This window comes from Amphibalanus amphitrite, unplaced genomic scaffold (assembly GCF_019059575.1).
Source record: "Amphibalanus amphitrite isolate SeventyFive unplaced genomic scaffold, NRLGWU_Aamphi_draft 000175F_arrow, whole genome shotgun sequence".
Classification (NCBI taxonomy): domain Eukaryota; kingdom Metazoa; phylum Arthropoda; class Thecostraca; order Balanomorpha; family Balanidae; genus Amphibalanus; species Amphibalanus amphitrite.
Window position 1 is genome coordinate 604,521 of NW_024881670.1, and position 27,945 is coordinate 632,465.

At 48.1% G+C, this 27,945-nt stretch overlaps 2 protein-coding genes across 4 annotated transcripts; one reads left to right on the forward strand and one right to left on the reverse strand.

Annotated features, from left to right (window-relative positions):
* Window positions 1-68: 68 nt before the first annotated feature.
* On the reverse strand, window positions 69-9,532 carry LOC122383872 (protein SMG7-like). The gene is made up of 13 exons (XM_043370681.1): window positions 9,411-9,532; window positions 7,638-7,722; window positions 6,910-7,126; window positions 6,539-6,663; window positions 5,536-5,697; window positions 4,958-5,140; window positions 4,321-4,504; window positions 3,674-3,884; window positions 3,108-3,248; window positions 2,441-2,717; window positions 1,993-2,134; window positions 1,109-1,798; window positions 69-921 (listed from the first exon to the last, which is right to left on the reverse strand). Exons 2-13 carry the CDS (start codon window positions 7,685-7,687, stop codon window positions 838-840), a joined length of 2,466 nt encoding a protein of 821 aa, XP_043226616.1. The 5' UTR covers window positions 7,688-7,722; window positions 9,411-9,532; the 3' UTR covers window positions 69-837.
* Window positions 8,891-27,929, forward strand: LOC122383865 (protein pygopus-like). Of its 3 annotated transcripts, XM_043370670.1 has the most exons (9): window positions 8,891-8,935; window positions 11,983-12,198; window positions 15,940-16,173; window positions 16,546-16,713; window positions 17,083-17,160; window positions 21,058-21,282; window positions 23,574-23,690; window positions 23,915-24,026; window positions 25,697-26,714. In XM_043370670.1, exons 2-9 carry the CDS (start codon window positions 12,147-12,149, stop codon window positions 26,241-26,243), a joined length of 1,533 nt encoding a protein of 510 aa, XP_043226605.1. In that variant the 5' UTR covers window positions 8,891-8,935; window positions 11,983-12,146; the 3' UTR covers window positions 26,244-26,714. The 3 variants fall into 3 exon arrangements, with proteins under 3 accessions (XP_043226605.1, XP_043226606.1, XP_043226604.1); XM_043370671.1 differs by lacking the exons at window positions 8,891-8,935; window positions 11,983-12,198; window positions 15,940-16,173; window positions 16,546-16,713; window positions 17,083-17,160 and adding exons at window positions 18,670-19,758; window positions 20,075-20,128; XM_043370669.1 differs by lacking the exons at window positions 8,891-8,935; window positions 11,983-12,198; window positions 15,940-16,173; ... (1 more) ...; window positions 17,083-17,160; window positions 25,697-26,714 and adding exons at window positions 19,193-19,758; window positions 20,075-20,128; window positions 26,739-27,929.
* Window positions 27,930-27,945: the final 16 nt, after the last annotated feature.

Consider the following 27,945-nt stretch of genomic DNA (forward strand, 5'->3'; position numbering starts at 1 on the left):
ACTTTAGCCGCAATAGGCCGATATCCTTAACGTGGCGCAATATGACCTCTCTCCCCTATAACAAGAACTATGTAGCAATTCGTAGATTTATTGCTCCAACATTAATTTGTGCTCGCCACCAATCAGTGACACATAATTTAACCAGTGTCCACGAAAACGCTGTAGGATTTCTAATGGGTGTCACTTCATCTTCGGCAAATCCCATGCCAGTCAGTATTGCGGTTGTCCCATCTCGATTTTCCTCCCAACAAATCAGCCAGCGCAGCTTGTGATAGCACCCTCAGAAAAGCTCACGGTCACCCAGCCACCGATCGGGGTCAAACAGCGACTTGCTGTGCCCTCAGATTCGGCTCAAGATCCACACATTACCCCACCACGGCACCATTCCACGTTACGGGCCGATCAAATACGCCAGACACGGCGGGCCGATCAACTACCCCAAACAGCGGCGCCGAAACAGGTGGCGCCACCGTCGCCATCTCCCGGCGAAACTCCACCTCCGCGGTCCCGAACCGGGAAGGTCTGAGACGCCAGTCAGATAGATTCAAGGCCCGTCGGCAGTGCGTGTACAGCTTGTCTGCGTTCGGTCGGCGCTACGTCTGCTCAGCTAAAGGAGCAGCGGCTGCAGGGCGCCTTCCCACACCGTGCAGCTTTCCCAGCCAGCGGGTCTGGCCTCGTCAGGTGGCTCCAGCCTTCGGCAGCTGCGCCGGTTCTTTGGGCGCCTCGGCAGCCCGTTTGCGATCAGGTGTGCTGTGACGGTCAGCGGCAGGCCGGTTCAGTCCGGTCCAAGCCATGTTAGGCATCAGGTCAGCTCAGGTCAGGTCACGCCAGGTCGAGTCACGGGTCACCGCGTCGACTCTGTTGTCGCTGCTGTTCGATCAGACGCTCCAGAGGCGACGGTCCCGCCGACGGCCACAGCGGCTGTGTAATCGAACCGAAAAAGAATGAGGTCAGTGTCAAACACATCGGCAACAGAATATATGCGCCACTGCCGTTGATAAGTGACGGAGAAGAGGGAGCATTATCAGGCATACTGAACAAACTATCGCGAAAGCGGTACATACTAAAATATTGCTCAAGGTGAATGAAAAGCCGTGTTCGTACTCACATGTTGCATGCCGGCCGATGGGAAGAGCGAGTAAGCAGCGCCACGAGAGGTCATCTCCGGAGCAGGGGCGCTCGGGAACAGCGAGTAGACGCCGAGCTCGTCCGGTCGGCGTCCGGGCGGCTCCGGGCCGGGTCCCGGACCCTGAGCCGGAGCCGGCACCCGCACCTGACTTAGCATGGCCGCCAGCGGGCTGGGCTGCTGCGCGCTCGGGCCGGCCATCGCCCAGCCGCCCCACGGCAGTCGCAGCGGCTCCTGGGGCGGCGGCGGCGGGGGCGGGGGCGGCTGCGGCTGGGCAGCCGGCTGAGCGCCGCTCCAGCCCGGCGGTGGAACACTCGGGTTGAAGTGCGCCGGTGGTGAGTCCTCGAGGGGGTGACGGGGTCGAGGCGGCGGCCAGACGCCGGCGGCGGGCGGCGCCGGTCCTCCGGCCGGTCCCAGCCCGCCCGACAGGCCGGCCGGGCCCAGCGGCGGACGGCGCGGCTCGCAGAGGCGGGGCGGGCGGTTGTCCACCGGTGCCGGGCGCGGCACGTTCGGGGTCGGAGTCTGTGCCGGAGTCGGTGGCGACGGTGTGCGGAAGGTTACCTGTCTGCTCTCCCGGGAGCGCGGCTCGTCTCCGGGTGGAGCAGGACGAGGGCCCGACCGCATCAGAGCTTGCAGAGCCACGTTCTGACGACGTCGGCCCGTGCCACCGCCCTGAAACGGAGGTTCAATGGTCAGACTTTAAGAGTCTACAGATACCTAGGAATAGAGTATGGCCACCAATAATGCAGATTCCACATCTCAAATTGTATGAGCCGAAACTTTCAGGTAGAACACTGAGTTTGAGCCCATCAATGAGCTCACGCAACTGCTCAGTTTTCACCTCAGTCGTTCAAAATCGTTCTTACCTCTGCCTTCAGTATGCCTCCCTTGGTCTCAACCGGCTGGTGGGAGGGACGACCGGTCTGTGCCGGGTCCCCGGCGCCCGGTGTCAGCTGCTCCGATGGAGAGGCTGGATCCTGGCCTGTCTCCGGGCCGATGGTCGGCGGCCTGGGGGCAAGAAGAGGAGCGTGAAAGATGGCGATGTGGACGGGTAGCAATCCACTTTTAAGGAACCTCTTTTTTAGTCAACTTTTAAGTCAAGACCAACATAAAACCATGCTGTCAGCGATACTTTCTGCTCATCCCAGCCTTTTAACGTTCTATAAGCGGGAGCCCTGGAGCAGTTCTTACCACGCTAACCCCAGACGCATCCAGGCGAGGATATATGGTAACAATCCCACTATAAGTTTCCCTCAAGAATGTACCAGTACTGTTCACTTTCTGCCCATAAAACTTTCCCTCATCTCTCCTTACCAGGAGTCTGCGCCGCTCTCGGCCAGCGTCAGCTGCTGCAGCACCACGCTCGGCTCGGTCTGATAGGCCGTCTCCAGTCTGCCGGCCGGCGCGGCGCCCCAGACCACACCGGACCCGGTCACGCGCTGGCAGGCGGCCCGCAGGCGACCGGAGCGCACGGTCGCCTGCGCGGCGGCCGGCACGGGCGGCCGGGCCAGGCGGAGGGTGCGCTGACAGCCGGAAAGGGGCAGGAACCCCGCCAGGTCGACGTCCTCGGGCAGCGGCAGGCTGTTCTCCACTGTAGGGAGAAGAATATACGAAGTGTTGTAATTGAGTCACACTTTCAAAACGCACAGAAAGTAAGGGTTAATGCCAGACACTGCGACTTTGGCCGGCCGCTGTCGGCAATCTTTCTTTCCACTATTTGTTCACAGACAGGCATGACCACTGCTATATCATTTAGCTTCCAGGTCATACCGTCTCCGAATAAATTGCTTTACAGTACTAGAAAGAGAAAATTTTATAGCTAGCTGTCGAAATGGGATTACGAAATGGAAATGCATCTGCAATCAAAACGGAGTTACGAAATCCGCTAGTTAACGTTCAAGCGCCATCACAAGCAGCAGAACACCCTGCCACGCTTCCCTTTCTCCCGTTCCTCCGTACGCGGTTGCCTGCTGCTCCGTACCTGCCTCTGTGACCATTTCCGGTGTGACCTCTAGCCCGTTCACCAGGTGACAGAGATGGGCCCACAGCTGGGGTCGAGTGGTGAACGGTTCGGTGGTCAGAACCTGCGGCCAGTCCACCAGCCAGCACACGTACAGACGCACTGCAAACAAAAGGCCATCGGTTAGTAGTGTGTGGGGAGCAGACAGGGGAATAAACAAATAAATAAAAAGATACTCATAAGTATGATTGCGTAAACGCCACGAATAACTTGGCTTCTGGAAAAGTTACGTTCAATATGATCAATTCGCTTAAACGAGATCAACCCGCTCACAGTAAAACATGTAAAAAGATCATATGAGAAGGTCTAAAAGTTAGCAGCTCATGATAAACCTTCTGTGTCTTTTGGGTGTCAAGCAAAATACATCTCCCAGCCTTCCTCGGCATCAATCATACCAGCATCAAGTCCCAACTAAACGATCCCCTCCCCTTTTTCTCGGCTCACCCAGCCTCGGGAGACCGAAGTCAGTCCTTCCAACAGTTCAACTCTCTCCCTCTAGCCCACCCACCCATCTCGCCGAGTCTCACCGACGGGTAGCAGCGGCCAGCGGCGGCGCTGCTCGGTGGTCTCCAGACGGTACGAACAGCGCAGCAGCGCGTCCAGTGTGGCGGCTGACGGCTCCAGGGCGGCCGCCACCAGCCGTTGCTGGGGCTCCGGCAGACGGGTGGGCTCCAGGGGCGCTCCGCCGTCCGGCCGGCCGGCCGCCGCCGCCGCTGACTGTACGCTGATCACCAGCATCTGAGGGTGGGGCAGGGTCAGTTGTGACAGACAGCGGGATGGCGTGATGGAATTGCATAATTAATGTCGCGCACAGGTGATGGGAATATACAGTAGGCGTCGTTGGATATGAAGTGTGTTTGCTCATCAAAGCCTTTCCGAAAACATCGTAATCGTAAGTGAAATGATATTCAATTTCATTCCATGCCCTAGTCTCAGAACAGAAGCCAGAATCCTCTAAAATTGGCTTCATTGGAACGTTACACAGCTTCAAGTTATTAACAACATATCGGACCTCTCCAGTCCCCCTGCACACATACAAAAAGCGCACACCCAGCCTCCTAACCTCCAGAACGTATGATCAGCCCATTAGATGTTACTCAATGCAGTTATACGATCTCCTATCATTACTGCGTTGCTAAATCACTGAAGCCAATCAACAACAGTAATCACGCACCTGCAGCAGTCTCCACGGCGAGAGCGCCTCAGCGAGCAGCAGACGCGGCAGGCTGGCAGACAGGGCGATCAGGAGCGGACGCAGGGCGCGCGGCTCACACCGCTGCTGCAGACGGGCCTGCAGCTGCAGGAACAGCATCGTGTACTCGGCGGCCGAGAGGTGACGACGGCCATCCAGCGCGGGGCTGCGGGGAGGGAGGGGGAGTGTCACAAATGGGTGAGGTGCAATCCAGGTAGCGGAGAGGGCACGGACTGAGACTCGGGCTTTACGAGTATCAGACACTATTCAGCGAGTTGACAACATTACTATGTTATACGTACTTTGCAAGCCCACCATCAATTGGATGTTCGTTGATTCGCAAAATTCGCTTTGGTATTTTGAACTCAACCAACCGATAGACAACCAATCTATCAAACAAAAGGCAAGTACCGTAGCATCGATTTCACCTTTTCGACACCTCCTCTTTAGCCCTTTCGATCACTTATCAAGCATACAAAGCCAGCCATTCGACACTGCCCATCCCCACACGCACACACATCAGTACACGATTTTCGCATCTAAACCCTGCTCCCTCACAGACGTTCTACAGTCTCCCTCGCCCTCACCCTTGCACTTCCCCTACATCCCAATCACTCACCCCTGCGTGGCCAGTCGGCTGTAGAGTTTGCTCAGGTTGGTGGTGGCCGCCGGGAACGGTGTACGCACGGCCAGGCTGCGCACATAGTAGTACACAGGCGAGATACGATCACCGTGGTGTGCCTCCAGCAGCGCCAGCTGGTTGTACGGCTGGCCACTGGTGGGTACCAGCTTTACCGCGTGTCTGTGGGCGACGTGGGTAGGGTCAAACAGGTCCGTCATTCAGAGGAAGTCAGGGGTGAGGTCAGATGTCAGAAATAAAAGCTCACAAGTCACAAATTTAAATTAGTAGTGGTGGTTACCACGTACAGCTTCTACCAGAGTCACGACCTTAGCTCGATTTCACCGACCTAAAGAGGGAAGAAGTATGCAGTACAGTCAGCACTGAACACAGAACATTGACAATAATACTTACGCCGAAAATGAATTATTCTCCATTGTTCACTTTGTGCGGATCAGATTCCCAAATGCGACTTGAATGTTACGCTACGTTGACAGAAATGCTTAGAAAACCCCACTCGGTCACGCTTCTCAGATATCTGGAGCTTCAACATTCCCTGCCAAAGCTCATCCCCTCACCGATAGAATGACTCGGCCTGCTTGGCCCGGCCTCGGTAGCGCGCGATGTCTCCCATGTGCACCAGACAGTCCTGGACCACATAGCAGCACGAGCTGCGACTGGGCGCTGACGCAGGAGGCCGGTTCTCGTCAGCAAACGAACCAAACAGAACGGCGTCTTTCCTGCGAAAAGTAGGAGAGGTGGTGAATCAGTGAGTAGAAGCTTTCCGACGGCGAGGGCGTTGGCGCCATTTTAGCATTGCGTGCTATGGGCGGAGCGCGCCTTTTTGTACACTTTTGTCGTTAATTGCTTACCTGTATCCGATTTTGATGAAAAGTTTTGTGAGCCTGGAAGAACAGGAATTGAGGAGTGTCTTGAAAATATTATTTTCCCAGTTTTAATTTAAGAAGTTGCTTAAATTCTGCTCACAAGTGAGCGTTTGTGATTACAGCCGAAGAGCCAGTGTTAGAACAAAGTGATGTTTTATGCGATAACATGAAAATAAGTTAATATTTATATTAAATTATCAATAAGGACTTCTTTTACTGCCGAGGAACGATGATATTTGGTGATAATTTGCATCGGCAAGTCAAGAATATCGGCTCACTTTATAGGCATCAGGTAATGGTTCCGTATGTAACAGTGACTAAATGGAGCCAAAATTATTTTTAGAAAGGACTAAAAATATGCTTAAAGTGTCTGATATCGTGTCTTATGAGCTAAAGCTCGCTAATTTCGCTCTCCATTACCGCGTTTTTAGCACGCACGCCAGTGCGGCGGCCGCCGAATGTTCCGGCGCTCCGCCACCACGGCGGCCGCTTGGTCGCCGGCGCTAGTGTTGGGGAATATGGAGTGTCCTATCCAGGAATACTTCATCCATGTTATTATTATGTTCTAACTCCCAATCATCCTATTTTCATAAGATACCACCGAGTGGTCACAAAAAAAACTAAGCGGTCATACAAGTTCAGAGCCTCGAATGATGCCTTCCCACCCTCCTGAGTCCAAACCACCGCTACCGACCTTCTGAACGGCAGATCGATGTCGTACATCTGGCAGAGCTGGTTCAATAGGGCGGTATAAAAGCCGAGGGCCGAATCCAGAAACAGGTGCAGCGTCGCCTGCCACTCCTTCTGTTTGGCGCCAATCTGACGGAACGAGCGGAAAACTTCAGTGAAAGATGTGCGTCGTAATTCATGTAAAAATGAAAACACATTGGACAACAGTTGCTTATCACAGCTACATGTATTGATGTCAGTTCCAATCAACCAGACATCCCCATGGACGATTGAAGCCAGATCTGGCTTGAATCGGTTCACTCATTTCGTTTATTAATTCATTTCACTATCACAGCGGGCATTATACCGGCAGTACATAGTGGGTCTTCACCACACCTTTTTATCCTTTGCATTTGTTTGCATCAGTGTGATCTGGCACTTGAAGCAGGTGTTCCATAGCTCTTGTTCTGCCTTGTGATCGAGAGCATATTCCAGGTCCGTGAGCAGCAGCTTCTTGAGCACGGTCTGCATCTCGTAGTGGGCGACGGTGGTGTCCCGGTCGCCCTGTATGCATTTTGATGTGCCCAACTTACTCTTCAGCTGCTCGATGTTTCTGGAGACAGACGAAAAAATTGGGAGTCATTTCACATTGACATGGAGAGCATGGAAGACTTTTAATGTCAACAGATTAATGTCAACTTTTACGTCAACAGATCAGAGCTCCACTGCCCAATGATGGCATTTTGGCATTGCTAGTTTCCAGTTTATGGCACCTTTTAACCAGGGCTGCGGAGTCGATGGATTTTCGGCGACTCCGACTCCGACTCCGACTCCGGCTTTCAAAAACCAGCTCCGACTCCGACTCCGGGCAAAATTGTCGACTCCGACCAACTCCAACTCCCGACTCCGACTCCGCAGACCTAGCAGGGCTGCGGAGTCGACAGATTTTCGGTGACTCCGACTCCGACTCCGGCTCGGGTTTCTAAAATCGACTCCGACTCCGACTCCGGTCACAACTGTCGACTCCGACCGACTCCGACTCCGACTCCGCAGCCCTGCTCTTAACACTATAATATGCTCACAATGGAACATCATTGCAAATGTTAAAAACAAACATAACTTACTTGAGCAGCTGGACAGAGTGTGAAGATGCTGAATTTAGTTCAGCCTTCATTGTCAAGTCCAGGATGACTGTTGAAATGATTCACTCTGCAAGATAAAATAAAACATGCCATATGACAGATAAGCATAGCAGGAAAATAAAAGCAGACAAACAGACACCAAACAACCCTACTGAAGTAGGTAGCTCGCTAGTTCGATAAATAGGCAAAGAATCACGTGGAGCTTAAAATTATATAGGCTATAAATTGCTGGGCATAAGCAGCTATCTAAACCAGAAATAAATGATTTGATAGGATTTCCATGTCGGTACTGAAGGCAGAACAGACACAGGGTCTTCAGCCCCTAATCCTAATTCTGTGCTAAATTTCTGAATGTAAAGATGCTATACAACACCAATATTGATTGTATATATCTAACAAAACTTGAGTTTCACTAAATGCTTTACTGTAGTGACTAGTGTCAGGGTGGACTCCAAAAAAGGGTCCTGGGTAACACTCTCATGGGGAAATTATTTATCAGCCGATGCACAAGAGTGTAAATGGTAGTTGGTAGTTGGTACAGGTCCAAATACTGGCATGAGTCTGAGAAATGAGATATATCTATAATGGTGTTTCACAATGCTTCATTACCTATAGGGTCTTTGTTGTTTGTAACTTAATTTTGAAGCATTCTGGGATTCTGTGCACTGATCTCAGCATGATTTCAATTTATAAATGGCTACTGACATTTCTCTCAAATTCCAATTAACGTACCCATCATTCATATATCATTCAAGAAACTGAATGTTCTTGTTTAAAACACACACAAGACAAACAGGCCACTTTGAGGATTTGTAACTATGAGTTGAAGCATGTTCATATTCAATTCAGTTAACCTTGCAAACAGGAGAAAGACTCCAAACTTTGACACACAGGGAAACTAAAGGAACAAATCACATTCTTGTACAAGGGCACCTTAATGTCAAGCTTATTGAATGGAAGGATGCTCTGAGAAGGCCATATTAACATCCAAGTCACATCAACATGTTTGCAACTGTATCTCTAAAAATATTGTGGATAGTACTCACATCATGGCCAGAATCACATAACTACAGCAATGTTGATTTCATTCTTATAGTATAGATCAAATCTAATAGAAGAACTTCTTCTTAGTACCTAGTGTGTCATGGATAAAAGCTAATTCTTACTGTATTTAAATCCAATATTATCAACAATAGCAATCATCACAACCCACCACCATCAGTTGTAGGTTGTAGGTTTTAGGTTGATAGGTTGATAGGTTGTGCGTAAGCTTAGTTCAGGTAAGATTGTTTTCCTTTATATTTACTGAGGACTGAGGAGTGAGGAAAGACAGTATAGTGATACTCTTGAGACGTGGCTATACAGGACAGGTGTATTCATAAGTATTTTATTAGTTTTAATAAACATACCCATCAGGAATGTTTTAAGGCCATTCCAAATGATGTTCTTTAGCATATTCAATAGCGCGTCGATTGCTGAAGCTAATTAACCACATCGCAAGTCGAAAGACGCAAGATGCAAGCGGCAGGTTACATCACATAATGATAATCCCGCCCATGTCATGCTAAGTTTTAATATAAAAATCAGTGTTCAATTATATAGCTACTGCAGACAGTACAACTCTTATTTCCACAAGATCCAACAAGCTGAAGCAGTTAATTTTTCAAAGCATCAACTTTTGATCTAAACATGTTGATGTTTGACAAGCGAGCTCATGGCAATGGTGAACAACGAACACAAATCATATAGGCTTACCTGAAATACCATTTGGATATATAATACACTGCACCAAATCCTCTCAGATCAAACTCGCAATGCAATTTTCGGAAACAAAAGCATTTAGATTCATCACACATGTATTTTCACGGCGCAATCACCAGCTGCGCGCGAGTTGTGGAATGTATTATCTGCGTACTAAACGCCCCAAATTAGGTGCTACCAAATCTAATAAGCTTCCAACCAAACAGGTTTTTACGCGCGACTTACCTTCGCCCTATGGCTTGCTGTAGCCCCGATATCTACCTGTTGTTACGTCTGTTGTTAACCGTTTGTGCGTTACGTCCAGCTTTAACTTCATGTCATTCTTATTATTGGAAATTGAAGACAGCAGCACTCCAAAGAACCACGCGTTACCCATTATTCATGTGACTGGTACAGCAACTAGCAAGTATCTAACTAGAAAGGCGGGCTTTGCTAATTGCTCTTGTCCGGCAATGCGATCGCGATGCAATAGTGCAAATGATACTTCAGTCAGTCAGCATAATGACTCGACATGGCTCAATGCGATGGTGGACTGGAGTGTAGAACAACACGGTGAGTCCCGTCTGGAGACGGGGGTTCCCGATCTAGTGGCACTAAGTCGGTCAATGAGACCCGTAGGCCGTATGTAGAGTGTCCGTGGGCGAGTGAACGGTGACAGACGTGACCTTTTACATTAGCTCGGTGAGCTAGCCTGAGCACGTGAGGCCAGTGGAGATCCACAGATAACCAGTTTCCTGCCCGCTGCTATTTGTACAGTTGACTTAATCACGCGTCGCCAATGACGGACTTACCTTATATACGTGTACTTATACTTATACTTATACGTATACTTATATACGTAATTCACGACGAGCGGCAAATAGTTATTAACCCGCGCCCCAGTGGCAGTCTCAACCAGCTTCGCCCTAGTGGGGGGGGGGGGGGGGGGATATGTTGCCACCCACCTCTAACTCAAAAACTAATAGGGCTAGAGAGACGCGGTAAAAAGCAGTCGATAGCTCTCGATGCGTGTTTGAAAGTATTTCGTCATTTTTCATCTTAGAGCAATATTGAGGTCACCAGAGGTCATCAAATGTCAAAATTTGCGAATTGTCATTATAATTTTTTTCAGAAAACATGCCATTATCTCAGGAACTATGATAGCTAGAAAAACGCATGAAAAATCAATCGATAGCTTTTGAACTCTTCTTTTGATGAGGTCAAATCAAAAATGACCTCAGGTCAACGGTTTAGCCTCCAGAGGGCAAAAACTCCAAAAATAGGTGTTTTTACGAAAAGTGTTTTTCGACAATAACTTTTGACTTAAAAGGGCCACGACATTTCTATTGCCAGAATCGAGTTCCTCTCGCCGAGACGCGTCAAATTAACTATAATGTGACTTTGAAAGGTAAATTTGATAATCTGACCACAGGTCAAGGTCATGATCTGACCGGAAAAGGTCATGTTGCATATCAGTCGATGCGTCTCGGCAAGAAAAACACAATGAGGCCATCCCCAGCGTTCTATCTCTTTCCAATCGAGAGTTATTGGCAAAACTCTGTTCGTAGCCTCAAATGACCTCGGATGACCTTTCTAGAGGCTATCAGCAAAAAAGACACCTTGATCGTCACGAGTGGTCCAAATCATTGTGATTCTGAAATATTTGGACTGTTCCTATGCGTACACACAAATCTAGAGGCATTTTCGTTTTTCTCCACTGACTTATAATGGAAAGGTCACGCCACTGACCTGACCTTAGGTCACGGATATAAAAAATCCGAGACAAACAAGTTATAGGCGCCCATAACATCATGCAATCAACCAAGTTTAAAACCTCTCTGACAAACACTGCAGGCTGGACATAATTGCAAACTTTTTTAGGCTTGGTCAGTTAACTTGACCTGGTGACCTGACCTGACATGACCTGGGGTCAAAAATTTCACACATTGTCCAAAATTGATGTACAAAAAGCTACTGCAGGCGGCGCGGCGCTACGCGCCGCGGTTTTTTATTTACACGCAAAAAAACGCCACAAGCATATGCCCCCCCCCCCCTCCACTGGGGCGAAGGTTAAATAAAAGGGCGGCGCATAAATGTTGCCACGGTATCAATGCTGCACCTCGTCGTACGGCACTCGTCGACGAGCACTTGGATATGTCCCAGAGCCATTGGACTTCAGCAAGTCAGTGAGCAGCAGGGTCGACTTGCTGCCCGTGGCCCGGCAAGTCCGCAATCTGGCCCACTTCGACAACTCCTTGCAGACGGATCCAGTGGCCGATTTAGTAGAGTTGGCTTCAGGCTTGCCCAAATATTATTTTGAAGTGCATAAGTGCAATTTATGCACTTATGGAATAGGTATGCATGCTTACACACCTAGCCAGAGAGCTGGGCTTGGCAACCCTGAAACAACCCGACGTCACCTGACAGCTCTCTTGGTTAGCACTCTAAACTCTGCAATCATGGGCCCTGCAGGCCAACAGTTCTACACTGGACCTTTATATGAGCTCTACAGCGACACGTCAGCTGAGTCCGGTGGGGGCCGTAGGCTCGGCCACGCTGCACTGACACCTACCGTTTCTTGCTAAAGGAGTGCAGCGGCAAGCACTGCGAACGAACCGGGCTGGGGCCGGCGGCGGTGCGGGCGGGCTGACCGGCTCGACAGAAGGTCGGCCGCTGTCAAACCGATGGTGCAACCGAGCGTCGGCTGCCGGGCGCGGTCCCTGCCGAGCACACGAGGCGCCTACAGCGACCATGACAGCCCGACTGCTGCTAATTGCCATCACTGCCGCCGCCGCAGCCGTTGGTAAGTGTGCGTTCGACGATCCCTGGGGAGGGGAAGGGGTGAGACAGGGGTCCGTTCATGTTCACCCGGAAGCTGTTAGCGTTACAAAGGGCAGTGGGTTACTCGGTTACAAATGATCGCCTGTTCGCTTTGGGTAATGAATATGTCATATTAGGTAGTTGGCTGGTGTTTGGGATAAACGTTTGCTTTCATCGTAACGTTTCATTCGCCGTTCTTGTTTACCGTGACCAAACATGACACATTCTGTTTTAATGTTGTCTTTTAGTGTTTATGCTTTATGCCGTCAAGTCTAAAATTGGACCAAATGAAGCGTAAGCAAAAGGTACGACATAAAGTAAAAAAAAAGATGACCACTTTATACACGCTTGAATGACACCCTTCGCACCGTTTGTGGGTGGGATAATTCATAATTGTCAACCATCTAGCCACTTGCCGCTGATGGTCATTTGAGTTTGGACCGATGTCCTTCGTCATGACGGCGTCGACTGTCAAAATCTTTTTTTTTTACCATTTTACCTTCTTTAGCCCGGCCGGGCCCGCGGTGTAATTCCAACCAGGCGTAAATAAACTCCGTACATAAAGAAGCTACAGAAACAGAAGTTGTAACAAACGAAGGGTTTTCATAAGACGTTCTAAAGCATCTCAAAATTTTGTCAATCAATTTTCAAAGTCAGAGGTCAAAGTACCTAAAACGCAAAAGCTAGCACATGTGTGATGATCTCAAGCTGTGTATTCCGGAAAATGGCAAGATGAATAAAGTCGGGCAAAATTGATTGGAAGCAAAATCAAAAAAGATATCCTGCGGAGACATCCACATCCTGAGATAGCCAATGATAAGTAGGGTAGCCTGGGGCAAGAAGCCCCAGATAATTTATTTTGCTACATAACTTTTGTCCCACATCACCTGGAAGGCCAAATTTGTGCTCAATGCGTTCTTTGGACATTTTACTTTAAATACCACCCCTCAAATTCATTCACATATGATCGAACTCCTAGCTAGGAAGTGATTTGTGAAGCAACTGTAAATGGGGCATTTTGCCCCAACCCCAGGGCAAAACGCCCCACGGCCTGGGGAGTGGGGCAAGAAGCCCCATATTCTAGCTTAAAGATTAAACATGCTAGTTGACTTAAATCTTATATGAGAGGTCTGTTAGACCTTGGGAAGCACGGCACTGAAGTTAGCTCCTTCCACCCTATCAGGTGTTCAGCTATGACACTATTGTATGAGCAGGTTTTTCACCTGCCTCATAAGGCCAAATAATAAATCATTGCAATGGAAATGTTAAAAATACTTCCTTTGCCATCCAGTTGCTGAGAAAAGTACATATAAATGCATAGAAACTTACTGTTAGCCAGCTACCGAACATCAGGAAGTGGGTAGTCCGAACAACACATGAGGTAAAACGCCCCATGGGGCGTTTTGCCCCGCGACCTACTGGGGCGTTTTACCCCATCACGTAGTTCGGTCAGAGAACAACGCCTTGCACTCCAGCAAGGCATAATTTAAAACGAACCAAGCCGGCATTATAAGCGTTAGATAAAGTTGTTCAAAATACAGAAAAGTCGTTAACCTGATGTGGACCATAAAAGAACGCCATGATGCATAAGCTGACAACAAAACATAAAAATCACTCCAAAAACACATTTTTGGCTATATCTCCCTAAAGAGTCGTCACAATTTCTTTCCAGTCTGCTCATATAATGATCATATAGTGCACGTTTTATAGAAGAGATGATGTTTCTCCAGAACCTTGCCAGTTCCGAGAAACATCGGTGAGAAGTTTTACCTCGGCGGGGCGACTTGCCCCGGTCTACCCTATGCTTAACCCGCGCCCCGCTGGGGGGGGCAGAATCTGCCCCCCCTCCCGTTTTTCGCCAATAACTTCTAAACGCGTTACGCCAGCGACGTCAAACTTTAAGTACCTTATCATACATCAATTTGACACGTTCCCTGAAAATTTGAGCGACATCCGTCGGAAATTTTTTGAGAAATTGACGTTTTAGTGACGTCATGTTCGCCATTTTCGCCTCAAAAACGGCAAAATTTCAAACGCCGCTAACATCTTCATTTTTAAAGGAATCAAGACGTAACAAAAAAGGTTATACGTGATTCTACTTTGTCTATCAAATGGCTATCTCTGTTTTTTGAAAATTTTGGATTTTGACCCAAATTTTTTCAAAAAACTGACTTTTTTGGGAAAATGATTATAAAATCCAAAATTTTGAGTGTATCGAAAAAACCGGAATATATGTCAGAGAAGTGGTCTATGTGCACCTACATACCAATTTTTAGAAGAATCGGTTCAAAAATGTGGGAGTTATTCAAAATTTTATGACGTCACGTCACACAAAATTTTTGAAATATGATTTTTTTAGAAGTTCTAGACCTCGTACGGAAACAAAGATAGCACTATTCGATTCGCCGTGAAAAACTGCATCAGATAGACACCTTTTTAGGCCTTAACAACCAACTTCAAAATTTGACCTCACTTGACCTGACCTTGACCTAACCTCGACCTGAAATTCATCCAGAGGTGGTCTATATCACTAATTGAGTGTGCCTATTGAATTCTATGAGTAAAATGACCCATAAAACATGTGTCGCACATGCCCTTTTCTATATTTTGTTTTTGGTGACCTGACCTGACCTGACCTGACCTTGACCTTGACCTTTGAATGACATTGTATGCAACGAATATTGTCTGGGTAGTCTAAGAACACGTTTTGGGCAATCAGTCTCAGTCCATTCTTCGGCAACTACGGTGCAAGGCCGAAACTGTAGAAACTTGCATGTTGTACCCTTGACCTGACCTTGACCTGACCTCTGACCTACTTAAGCAAAAAAATTTGGGCTCTTAAGATCCGCCTTGTTGAGAGCTTTCGATTGCCGTTTTCCCCGTCTTTCTACGACCATCGGTTCGGAAGTTAGACAGGGGGGGGGCAGAATCTGCCCCCCCCCCCCCAGCAGGGCGCGTATGGCTGAATAGCCCAGCGGGGCGCGGGTTAAAGATCAAAGTCAAGGTTAGGGCTATGCTCAAAATTGACCTCAAACTTTGCACTTTTTAATATCCTCTATACCGAATCATTATACCGATTCATGTTCTCTATGACCGAATCAAAAAATGTTTTGAAGCATTTTTTAGCTGATCAGACCCCTATTTGTGGTTCGCGTAACGATGCAAGGCTATCACAAGGTAACGATGCAAGAGTACCTACCCTTGCTAGGAGGTTCTAAATGAACGCTTCGAGCAAACTGGATGTCATATTTGTGATCAGCGGCTATAACGAATGCATCAGATAAGACATATCGTGTGTCAAGGTCATCCAAAGGTCATTTTAGGTCACAAAAGGTCAACATACACTGGATGTTTGTCAAATGGATGGGGTACTGGAAGTCTCGTGCTCTAATCTCTAAGCGCTCGCGAACTATCGCAAATGTTCGTCAGGGGGTAGCGAAAAGCGCAAAGTGCCCGCGAGCATTTAAACGCCTTGTTTTAAATGCATATTACATATTTAGTTATTCGAACTTTCCCATGCCCATCTATACCTAAAGGCACCTACCTATCTAGTCGTGTTACAATCGACTGCCTATAAAATATTTACTGCGGCCAGAAAATGTCCCGCCAGACTAAAAGCGTATCGGTTGCGGCCGCATCTCCGGATTGCTGCATGTTACATATAACATACGTATATTACATACAGCTTGTTGAGCCCCTCTCCACTGCTTTGTGTCTGTCTCAGCTGCGCAGGCTGCGCCGACTGCAAGCATCTCCCATCATCCCTCCAACCAGACCGAGGACCACCACACCACTGAGCGTGCCAGGAAGTTGACGACCATTGACCGAATCGGCTGGAACGACCACGTCACGCGCACTCTCGGCGGTGTCTTATCGCGTACAGCGGCCGGCGGGGTCGACAAGCCGCCTGCCTCCCACAGCGCGCACAGCTTCCTCGCGTGCAACGCGACGTCGAATGGTGAGATTGGCGGGGACACGTCGACGGGGAAGGAATCAAGGTTATCTTACAGCGACATGTTCCTTTGTAAAGGGTGGATATTTTAGGTTTATATGTATACGTGCAGTTACGAACACTCGTATCTTTGAATTGAAAGACAAGTAAAATAAAACGGCGGAGCAGTTTATAAAAGAGCCGTCACAGATTCTAATTAGCATCGACATTCGACACCTAAAGCTTTCGCTGAATGATATTAAGTCGGCTCTGATCTTATAACTGGTGTCACACCCAGCCTAAATTTCTGCAAATGTAGCCATTAAAACACTCGCCTGTCTAATTTGACGTATGTACTTGGTTCTAACGGTCATGAATGACAGATACCTCTCCCTACAGACTCCACCCGGCAGGCCGCAACGGCTGGGGGTGCGGGGGGAGAGACTGCCACTGCCGAGGGCGACTGCGGTGTCTCTCCTCACCCGCCCCTGGACGGCATCAGCAGTGACAAGTTCCACAGCACGGCGCGCGAACACCTCCGCTCCAAAAATATCTCACACAATGCAGGTCAGTCAGTATGCGATGGACGAGCCGCCGCGGAAGCCCAATAATTGCCCGTGCAGCGCATCGCGGGGTTGGGGGTCCAAGAGACAGCGGTAAACGTGCTATTCATATAATCAGAATTCATGTTATATTACCTTTGTTCTTCCAAAGTATGTACGTACCGTCAGAAGGTTCCTGAAAAAGAACTATCAACCTTATTGCCACCTATTCACACATTGTTGCTCTTTTCAAATGTTATTCATAAGGCATGACACGAAAAAAACGAGGTTTATCCATTAGCCACTTATAGCACTGTAACAGACATGCTACGATGACGACAAATGATTTGCTTGTTGTGTTCATAATGAATGTGACGAATTCATTTTTTTCCAGTTCCGAAGAACCAGACAATATGCAAGCCTGACGACAACCGTGAAGTCTGCCTTATCGTACGGAACCAGACGGGAGCAGGTGAGTACGGGCATACGATATTTGCTTGCTCTGAAGCTCGAGGCTTAGACATTAGTGCTGTTTTATGCTTATCCTTTGTTATATTCACGCATGTGGGCAGCCATTAGTAAAGCAGAAATCACCCGTGTGTCTTGCATAGAAATATTTCAGAGTCGTTCAAACAAGTTATCTTTACTGAGTTTACGGCGTACACTACCACTAACATTTATCATGAGGCTCAATACAGAACAAAAAACATCATTATTTTTATACCAGATCCATGTGTCACGACCGAAGCCGTGACAGCTGTCAACAACACAGCGTTTTTAGTGTTCCAACTCGAAAATCTAAAGGTGACCAACATGAACCAAATATGTACGGCCGCTCTTGGAACAGGATGTGGGAGAAGGCAACACTGCATGCGTGCATCTTTTGTAACAATGTCGTCCTTGAAATTCGAACGCACTTTAAATAGGTAGAAGGTAAGTGAATCAACGAAGGTAAATCGAATTGGTTATAATTTAACCCTCGCCCGTATTGGTGTTTTGTCAGCTGCGAAGCCTTTATCCAAGCTGTCTTTATCCAACCTTGCCGTTTGGCCCCTGATCGAGCTAGAGCTTTGCGGAAAAAGCGAGAGTTTTGCCCGTGACAAATATGGTCTCGAGAAATAGATCACAGGTCAATGTTCATTTGGTTCTGGGTCATGAAATTCTAAGGGTATGTTTAAAGTTGGTTAACTCGAGTGTGCTGAAACTTTCGTCGCGATCGGCCGCTTTTTACGCCAGTTATTCGTGAAAAACCGAGGGTGGCCCGTTCGACTCCCCCCCCCCCCCCCACGCACCCACCCTATTACGGGCCAGTGTTAACTGTACGAGTATATGACCTTTCCATATACCGCTAGCAAATGAAAGCATTAAAACCGACATGCTACATAGAGCCGAGAACAATTATACAATTTTGCGCCGTCGAACAAAAGGCTGGCACGGGCAGTCATGGAGCGCCGCCCGTCTCATGACTGGAAGGTAGACTGTCCCGCAACGCTTGGAGACCCGCCGGTGCAGCATTGCGCCGTAAGGTAGGCTGTTCCGCACAGCACGGCGACGGCAAGATAGCGTAATCGGACAACTGAGAAGATAGGGGTATGATGTCCTTAGAAATGGAGATTGTATGCTCACTACCGCTGACATGAACGTCTACAGCTTCTGAAACCCGAGCTGGAAATGCTCGGCAGAGCGTTAATTGACAGTACGGCGACATGACCTACCTAAAATGGATTCATCGGCTATCCGGATACAAGTACTCCCTTTCTAGAAACATGTTGTGATACCTATGCTGCATTATATTCAACAGTTACTCGAACATATAACTGATCATTGCGTTGCGCAGTTACAAAGCGCCTAAATCCAAATTTTGTGAGAAGTTTTGCCATCCACTTGCATCCTATAATGCCACGAACCAAGACCACAATACCACAACAGCTCCTGCCCTACGGTGACGTGGTCGGTCGGTTCCCGGCGTCACTGTCATCACCTGTCAGGTAAGGCTTTGTGAGGCTCATCTCTTGACGTCAGAACACAAGCGGTGCCATACCGGATCCCGATGTCGAGTCTGTGTCGAGTAACCTTTCATGGCAAAAACTAGAGCCGGCAGACAATTTCAATCATCGTCGGTCCATTCTTTCTATACCTACCTAAAATGACGGCGTCCAAGTTTTGTTGTGAGGTCTAACGCAATAATGCGACAAGATTGTATACCGTCGGACTCGGACTGCACGTAACAAGACTGTGTCGCCGTGCCAGCGTCTCCGTGACACACGGCTGGGTGGTTGGAATCGCGATCTGAGTCTTGCACGTGGAGACGACTGAATCACACTACTGCCACGACGTACCCAACGACATCCTCCCCGTCGACAGTGGCTGTTGCGGCGGAGCCGGTCGTTAGACGGACGCCCCCTCCGCCAGCGCGGTATTTGACCCAGTGTGTCCGGGTGACAGCGCGGCCGCCGGTGGCCGCTGACGGCGCTGACATTCTCCGTCGGAGCGTCAGCGATGCGGTTGTGCAGCTGGTGGTCAGCGGTGCTGCTGGTGGTGGTCTGTGCGCCACCAGGTGACGCCGAACCGAGTGGGCGACAGCCGGCACTGCGCAGCCGTCACCGGCTACTGTGGCTGAGGAAAGAGGAACCGCTCAGCGGCCGCTGGGCGGAGCGGCATTCTCTTCTGCGGGGTCATCTAAACCGACAAACGTCAGGCGACAGAACCAAGAGGCTTCTGTCCAAGTTTCATCCAAGTCACCCCACGCCACGCGCTGGTATCAAGAGGCTACTGCCTAGACGTCATCTGAGGCGACCCACGCCACGTACCAGAACCAAGAGCCTCCTGCCCAGCGCTCGTCCGGGCCGCCGCTCTCGCTGGGTGCTCGGTCGTGCCTCAAGAGCCATTTCAACCCGCCGGGAGCGTCGCAATACGAAGCCGTTCAAAAGGAGCAGCAAGCTGAGGGCGTGGCCTGGCGGGATGGCGGGGCGGCGCCGGCCGCTCTCCTGGTACCCGTCACACACGACACTCTTCCTCCGTCCCGTCTGGAGCCAGACCACGCCGTTTCCAGCGCACCATGGAGCCACAGGCAATGTCGATGAGGCTTCTTATTACATGTTAGCTGTGTTATGTTTATTGTAGGGGCTTACGGAAGCACGAGTCTGAAGATTTCTTCGGCAGCGTTTCCACTATAGTTGTTTTCTTCGTCCAAGACTTGCAGTTCTGGTAATTGATCAGCTCTTTGAACAGCGTATGGAAAAAACTCATGAAAATCTATATGAGTATACAGCGGTGCAGTTATTGGTATCCTCGAGTTCTTTCAACGAGTTGGTAAAGAAACAAGTTTGGCCTTAAATTACCTGACCGTTCTTTAGTGACCTAACATTCCTGATTCGGGTCCACAGGCACAGGAAAAGCTGCCAGGCTTTTTGAAAGTGTATTCAAGCAAGATCATGCAAGTGAGTTCGGTAAAACATAGGTAGATACCTACTCATCCTCATTATCAACCATGGTCATAATAAATGATATAAGCGGTAGCACAAAGTGCAACCAATCTGCAAATTACACAACACATGGATACGGTTGGGAGAGCATGCAAGACGTTTGATATTGAGAGTCAAATATGTTATATCGTCATAATGACTTAAACTAACTATAACAAGAATCAACGACCATGGTCGGTGGTAATTAGTGGTGTCAATCGGAACTTGAATCTTCGGAATTCCGATTTTGTCCAATGTCCAATTCGGAATTCAGTTGGACAATGGCAGCAGGCTTTGGACAACTTTGGACAATCGCTTGCTACACCTCAACATTTTTAAAAAGTAATCGTGTTTAACATTGGCTATTAGAAAGGTCAGCTTTCCATATGATTAACACTTTTGAGCTGGTAACGGTACATGAAAAGCAAATTGAATAACAGTGTTGAGTGTAAACTATTGCGTAGGTGTCGGACATCTTTGGACAAATGGCTGGCTTGGACATTTTTGGACGGACAGTCGACGTAAGCATTGGACATTAGACGGACTTTGGAGTTTGGACATAGGTTTTCTGAAATTGACACCACTAGTGGTAATTATGTTTAGGAAATATTGTAGTGTATAAGCAGACCAATAATTGCTCGATCATAATTATGAGACTCACATCAGCAGCGAATCTAAATCGATTAATCGATTCCATGTCCGCGGGCACTCAGCGGTACAGATCTGTCGGGTGAATCTGGACTGGAGTTAAAAGTATTTGCTAACTATACTCCTTTAGCGTGGAAATAACAGTTCAATATTTAAGGACGTTGCTTCCTACCACCTGCGGGCTGCGAGTGACAACGTTTTGTCATCGCATCTCCCACCCACGATCGGTGACCGCGTGTCCTCCCGATCAATTTCAGCGCCAGAGATCAACGTCTCTCTGCAGAAGAACGACACAGATCGCGAGCGGGTGGATAGAATCCACAACGTGACCCTGTTGGATCGGAACACCACGCGAGAGGTGCAGGGCGGCTCTGAGCCGAGACTGGCCCGCCTGAGGGAGACCCAGGACACAGACGACAGGCTGCGGAGGAGCACCAATACCTCCGGCACAGAGCGCCGCGTCGGCGTCACAGTCTCCATTGGTGAGTGGGGAGCTTCTAAAAAATGTTCATCTAAGGTCGGATTTGTGATTACTTACGGCTCACGGTTTTGCTCAAGGCAGGGACACATCTCAGTTAGCAGTTTTGACCGTGTCAATTTAGGCTTTTTTCATTTTGGTGATTAAGTTCACGACTTCCTTTTTGTGGGCGCTTTTCGGCTCGGATGAGTGTTGTTGGCGGGTTTGGGTGGCTGACTCCGAATCCCTGTCACAAGCCCGTCGAACGGTCAATAACCTTAGATGATGTCAAGGGTTGCACGAATGAGGTCGAAAGTCAACAACCGAATCGCAGAAACAAACGTCACAAAATCTGACATGGTGACAGAGCAGAACATTACGTTGGTGAATGCATTGAATGGGTAGTCGAAATTGGTCGATCGGTGAGCTCATGTCATAAGCAAAGCGCAGGTAGTTGGTTGCTGTAATTCTAAGCAACCCGTCCACCTAAGGTGTAATATTTATTTTCCAAATGTAAAAAACTGCCTTCTTGAAATATCTTTATCGTCCCTCTTTCTGCATATGTGAAAATTGCAGTCTCAAGTCACTATAAGAGCTCACCAGGTGACCTCATCTCCAGAAAAAGTGAATGCTCTCCTGACTAATTTACTTTTTTGCTATAAGCCATGGGTGCAAGTTTTAGTAACAGGGTTCAGCTTCATAGCCCACCCGCGATTCTGCGTGACGGAAACGGCCTTCACCTGCCGTCGGAACAGGTGTCATTAGCTGTGGGCGGCCATGACAGGATACCGCACACGTATACGCACATTGTGTCAGAAACTATAGTGTCATGCCTATATACCGCATGCATGGTTATCGTATTCCCTCGTCTCTTCGTTCAACGCGGGTGGTGCGTTGTGCGATGATTGCCGCCATATTGATGGATGTATTAACCCTCGCCCTGGCAGGGCATTTTTCATAACACGGCCTGGCGGGGGGGGGGGGGGGGGGGGTCGATGCGACCTCCCCTCGCGATTGGCTCCTATGGCACATAGAAACACCAAATTTGGTAGGTAGGTGGGCCCCCTGGAGTTCTCGCCCCTGTGCAAATTTGGTTGCTCTAGGGCAATATTTAGGGGGTTTTGGGGGGTATAAATGTAAACATTACGCTAAAAACAGGTCAAAGGTTTTTCGCTTATAACTTTTGATCTAATTAAGATAGAGCAAAAAGAAAAGCACCAGTGAACTCAGCACGTCAAGGCGCGTCGAATGCTATACTTTTTAGCTTGCTTACTTGTACTTAAAGTTTTTCTTAAATTTTAAGTAAACTTTAATTAATTAATTAAGTTCAAGTTAACCAAATTGCATCGTATTGCATATCATTCGATTCGGCTGATCACCAGGAACACAATGATACCATTTTTTAAGCTCTAGCGTCATTATGTGCCAAGTTATTGGCAAAAACGTCATTTGACCTCAGTTGACCTCATTTGACCTGACCCATGGATAAGTACACCAAACAAAGAAGCACCAAGTGACCTGCTGTTAAGTACTGTGGTTGCAAAGCACAAAACTGATATAACGAAGCGGATACCTATCTCCAATATTTTCCGAATTTAGTATTTTCCCATAGGCTTAACATTACGACGTAATGACCTCTAACTGACCTCAGGTCAGTGACGTAAAAAAAAAACCCGAACTATATGTTATACAACTCGGCGAACTTAGCACATCCTGAAAGTTTGAAGGAAATCAGTCCAAAACTGTGAGTTGGACAGGTGCAAAAAGAAAATTGAAATTTGACCATGACCTTGTACCGGTTTTTCTGACCTGGTGACCTGACCCAAGGTCACCCGGACCTGAAATTTTCAGGTCATATGTAAAAAGGTTGCCCATAGGCTGTGCCAAATTTGGCAGCGCCGTTTTTACGCTATCTTCGAAAAACCTTAGGGGGGGGTCGCATCGACCCCCCCCCCCCCCTGCCAGGGCGAGGGTTAATGGGTGCCTCTCACCAGTTCACAGGACAATGCAATTGCACTATTCATTTATGTAAATGCCTACACCTTACATAACCTAGCGCGATCATTTGACTATTATGCATTGAACTTCATATACCTATGTAAACGTCGGATAGCCATAAGTTTGTTTCCTTTGTATTGAGAAAAAGGTTGTGAAAATGAAGAAAGCAATTCATTCCGTCTCGTAGGGTTCATTTCTTTCATCAAATAATATGAAATGTGTACAGTTAAGTTACTCTGTATCTTTGCTTTCAGATATTGTTTTTGTGGCCAAGTGCCAAGCAAGGACAACCCTTTACTTTTTAGTATTTCTTCACAGGTAATCACCCAGATATTGTAATTGGTGCCAGCCATGCTACAAGAGACACAAACATCAAACAAAACAGAGAAACCCAGCAAGATAAAACCAACAATACCGAGCTATACAAAAATGACGGTAAGATACACGTCGTATTTGTGGTAGGAAACGCCGTTTTCTTTGGTAACGACAAATGCATATCATTAAAGCGCTTTAATACTTTTCAGGAGATTTACAGACAATCTCGGTATAAAACATGATTAAATGAAATTTATGAAATGATGAATGAAGCCACCGCTTACCCTGTAACACACGTAGACGATCTACAAATGAAATTGACTTTCCTTACTTTCTCTGTACAGGGAGCCGAAATGAGAGCGAGAGTCAGCGCCGACTCCGCAAATCGCGCGGCAGCGTCAGTCTGCAGGAGACCAGCAAGACGTTCAACTATACATTCGACAAACGAAAAAATCCGTAAGTAATTATTCCTACGCAAAATGAAGCTCAATTTCATGGAATTAATTTCACGTGCATGGATTATATGATGATTGCTATTTATGTACACGCTAATTTGGTAGCAGTTTTAGTAACAATTTAACTAAAATAATAACATTTCAACGGCATGATATTGAATACTTAACATAAAATAATATCTAAATCTAAGTCATCTGAACCTGAAGAGGGAAAAACTGTTACTATTGGCAACATTTCATATCCTAAAACCATTGTCAGAAAACCAAAAACAAAACGCAAAATCAGGACGGACCCATACTTTATCACATAAACACCATTGGGGATGATTAATGGAGTGTTGGGGATTCGCAAAGCAACACCGCAAGGCGCAAGCAACATATTGAGTGAGCGCTTATCAGTGATCAGATCAGTGATCAGTAGGCGTGTGAGCAAAATGGCATATCTCTTCTTATCTATATACATACAAGGAACGCTGGGTTTATGCACGGTAAGAACGGGCATGTCCAGGAACAGCAAAGAGGGTCTTCGCCCACGTACTCGGGGCGAACGTACTCGTTGGGTCTCGGCCAACTTCGCCATGGTGGGCGGGAGCGTGGGGGGGGGGGGGGGGGTTTGGCCACGCACGATTATCTAAAAGCTAATATAACTAGCCGAAAGAAGTAATAAGTAATAAGCCAACAAATAATAAATTAATAAGATAGTAATAAAGGATTAAGATAATGTAATAAGATTGGTAAGATAGGGAAAAAGGAATAGATAGTTCGCTGTAAGATCTTTCAGAATGACACAGATACATTTTCGATCAGATCACCGCTGAGGTCAGTGGAGGTCACCAAAGGTAAAATTATCACGTAACTACAATTTCCTCGATTTTAATAGTTTGTAACAAATCATAGTATATCTCGTGACTGAAAGAGCTATGAGTCGTGGAAAAGCGCTCGATGGCTCTTTCAAGGCCCTTTCACCAACATAGCCTCAGATTTGATTTCAAGTCAACGGTTTGGCCCACATGTGGTATAAGTCACCTTAACAGGCGGATTTTGGCAAAACAATGTTTCCAACCATTTTTGCAATAACTTCTGCGTCAATCATTTAATGACATATATCTGGCCATCATCGTGTTTCTCTTGTCGAGAAGTATCGACAAACTATAAGTTGACCTAAAACGGTCAACTGTAAAATTTGACCTGTCAAGGTCATGACCTCAGGTCAATGTCATGATCTGAGCAGAAAAGGCCATGTTGCATGTCAATCGATCCGTATTGATGATCTGAGCATTGAAATTGTGTTGAAATTGATTTATAATATTGAAATTGAAATTGATTGTATTGAAATTGATTTATAATAAACTTTGCCAAGTTTTGCGGTGCAGCGTGCCGCGGTTTTCTTAACAACACACGCAAAAAAAGAGAGTGTGATCAAAAACGGTTCTTGGATACAAACTATGCTCATTGAATATTTCTGCATGAAGAGTAGGTATGAACTGCGTGTTTGTGTCCTCAAAACAGCTATTCGAATCGCAATGTGCTTAGATCTGGTTTAGAGGTCAGATTAAAATATGCTTGCCGGAGTTGACAGTACACACTAGGGTTAAGGCATCGAAAGGACCTACGACTAACCGTGGGTATTCCGTCCCAATCCGACCACCAACGCCACCGGTCCTTCGCCAGGCGCGAGGCGGGCGGACCACCGCTGGGGACCACGGACCATCCGCTCCTGGTCACTGCTGGTCAGCAGCTGAAGCAGACCGCGACCTCCCGGTCAGCCAACAACTCCAGACCGCCGGAAGATCCGAACGTCTCCAGACCGGCGCGACCGTCCAACTCTTCACTTCATACGGACTTTAATAAAACAAGTCTTCAGAGGAAAGATACCCTACCATTCAGCGATTCCAGACAGCCAAGAACAGGAACGGAGCCTTCTGACCAGGCAGGCATCGACAGCTCTCTGAGACCACAGCACCACGGCACACTGCTGGTAAAATCCAGTGACAACGAACCGTTACAGCAAGTCGGCATTCCCAGTTTCATAATACAAAAAGGAGGCGATAGCAGACCAGCGACACACGCAGGCATCAGCTCGGAGCTGGGATCGGGGAGCAGCTTCCCACATCAGCATAACACTGCTGGAGAGCCGGCCGGCTCGGGACACGGTGCAAAAACGCATGGACTGACCCACTGGTCGAAATCACACTCCCGAAGCGGCTCAAAGTCGTGACCGTCTTTGGAACAAGCGTGCAATACTGTACGAATACGGGCCCGTTTTTACGTGGAATGGGTCGTGTACTTGGTGAACTACGTTATACATCATAGAAGCAGTAGATACCCATCGCATATGCTTCTTGTATGCCCGGCTGTAAGCCATCGAATAAGAATACAGACTGTCCACTAACGCGCCATCGTTTTCTCGCATCTGACTTTTCAATCGATTCGTGCCCGCGTATTAATTTACCTTTTTGCTTCTTTATGGTTGTTGTTTTTGGTCATCTTTGCATATGCTTAGACGGAACGCTCCTGGAGATAGAAGATACAAAATATACCTAATATCATACTCTTGTTGCATCTGGTTAGATCGTTATCAGCCATAGGCCTGGCCGATAAAATCAATACAATACCGACCGTTAGAACGTTCAGAAAAATGTTTGGTGTATGTTACAGCTACGTTTCTTTTAAAATACACATTACCCTGCAATCCGTGTTTGTTTCGTTGCAGGAGTGTGAATGGCGGTCCAGCGGGCATCATGCAGGTCGGCGCAGAGGCACAAAAACGCGGAGGAAATAATACCAACACCACCCAGCTTGGCAATCACGGAGAATACAGCAGGCACGGCGTCAAAGGCGACAGCAGATGTATAAACACCTATGAGTACAACAAGGACAAGAAAGAAGGTAAAAGAAAACACAAGGATTATGGGCATCCGGTCGTTTCTAAGTCATACCATTCGTTGCATCCGATTCCCGCACCTCCGACCACTGCCGCTCCGGAGTCGCTCACAAAATACCCGAGAAAGGTACACTCACCATTTGGGCATTGGGTTCACGGTCACCACCCGTACGAGCACGGTCCTTCGAGGACCACCAGAAGACCACGGACCATCCTAACGCCGCCGCTGGGACCAACAACACAGAGACCATTCTCCGGCACTGGTAACGAGTCTTCAACCCCCACCGCCCGACCGAGGCTACCACCCCGGTCCCAGCGACTGAGCCCCGTGGCCCATTACTGGCTGGCTCACCCCACACCGGCGACCCGTCCCAGTCGCGGGGCACTGACCCCCGCTCCACTACAGCGCATAACTCGGCGTCCGGCGGTTCACTCTTTCGAGGACCACCCCTCTCACCCAAATGGGCACCCCTCTCACCCAACAGGGCACTCCTCTCACCCAACAGGGCACTCCTCTCACCCAACAGGGCACCCCTCTCACCCAACAGGGCACTCCTCTCATCCAACAAGGCAACACGAGCACTACACCGACGGAAGTCACAAGGACCCCGACCACACGGGACACTGGTCGGGGATGTCCACAGGCAATCACGAGGAGCACGCCAAGCACGCCTTCAGCAAAGACCTGGCGACGGACGGAAGGCACACCATCCACTCGCCATTTCATTGAAACGGTCAGTGAAATAAGCGCTGTTTAGTGTGCAAAGGTGGGAAACAGTACGTGATTGGTGTGGGACGACCGGAAATTGAACCGGATGCCGTCAGTTTACTTATTAGCCGTGACCTTTGCCAGCGCAGACTGCGTGAATCAATATTTGTTATATCAAAACATTGGTGTAACATCAATCATGCACGTTATGCTCGCTGCATCCGTTTGTAGGTCTGGTTTGTAGGACAGCAAGGGGGAAATGGGATATACACGAAATGCCATTATCTTTGCCAATACAATAGAACATGGAATTTGTTATGGCGAAAC

What these genes read in the sequence shown, in the direction of transcription:
- LOC122383865 (XM_043370671.1), top strand. Translation starts at nt 19,188, where the DNA reads ATGCGGTTGTGCAGCTGGTGGTCAGCGGTGCTGCTGGTGGTGGTCTGT. An exon ending in AGCGCACCATGGAGCCACAG is followed by an intron (nt 19,759 to 20,074) that starts GCAATGTCGATG and finishes TCGGGTCCACAG; the next exon opens with GCACAGGAAAAGCTGCCAGG. An exon ending in ATTCAAGCAAGATCATGCAA is followed by an intron (nt 20,129 to 21,057) that starts GTGAGTTCGGTA and finishes GATCAATTTCAG; the next exon opens with CGCCAGAGATCAACGTCTCT.
- LOC122383872 (XM_043370681.1), bottom strand. Translation starts at nt 7,687, where the DNA reads ATGAAGGCTGAACTAAATTCAGCATCTTCACACTCTGTCCAGCTGCTC. An exon ending in CAAATGCAAAGGATAAAAAG is followed by an intron (nt 6,664 to 6,909) that starts GTGTGGTGAAGA and finishes TCGTTCCGTCAG; the next exon opens with ATTGGCGCCAAACAGAAGGA. An exon ending in CGCCGTGGAGACTGCTGCAG is followed by an intron (nt 3,885 to 4,320) that starts GTGCGTGATTAC and finishes CCCCACCCTCAG; the next exon opens with ATGCTGGTGATCAGCGTACA.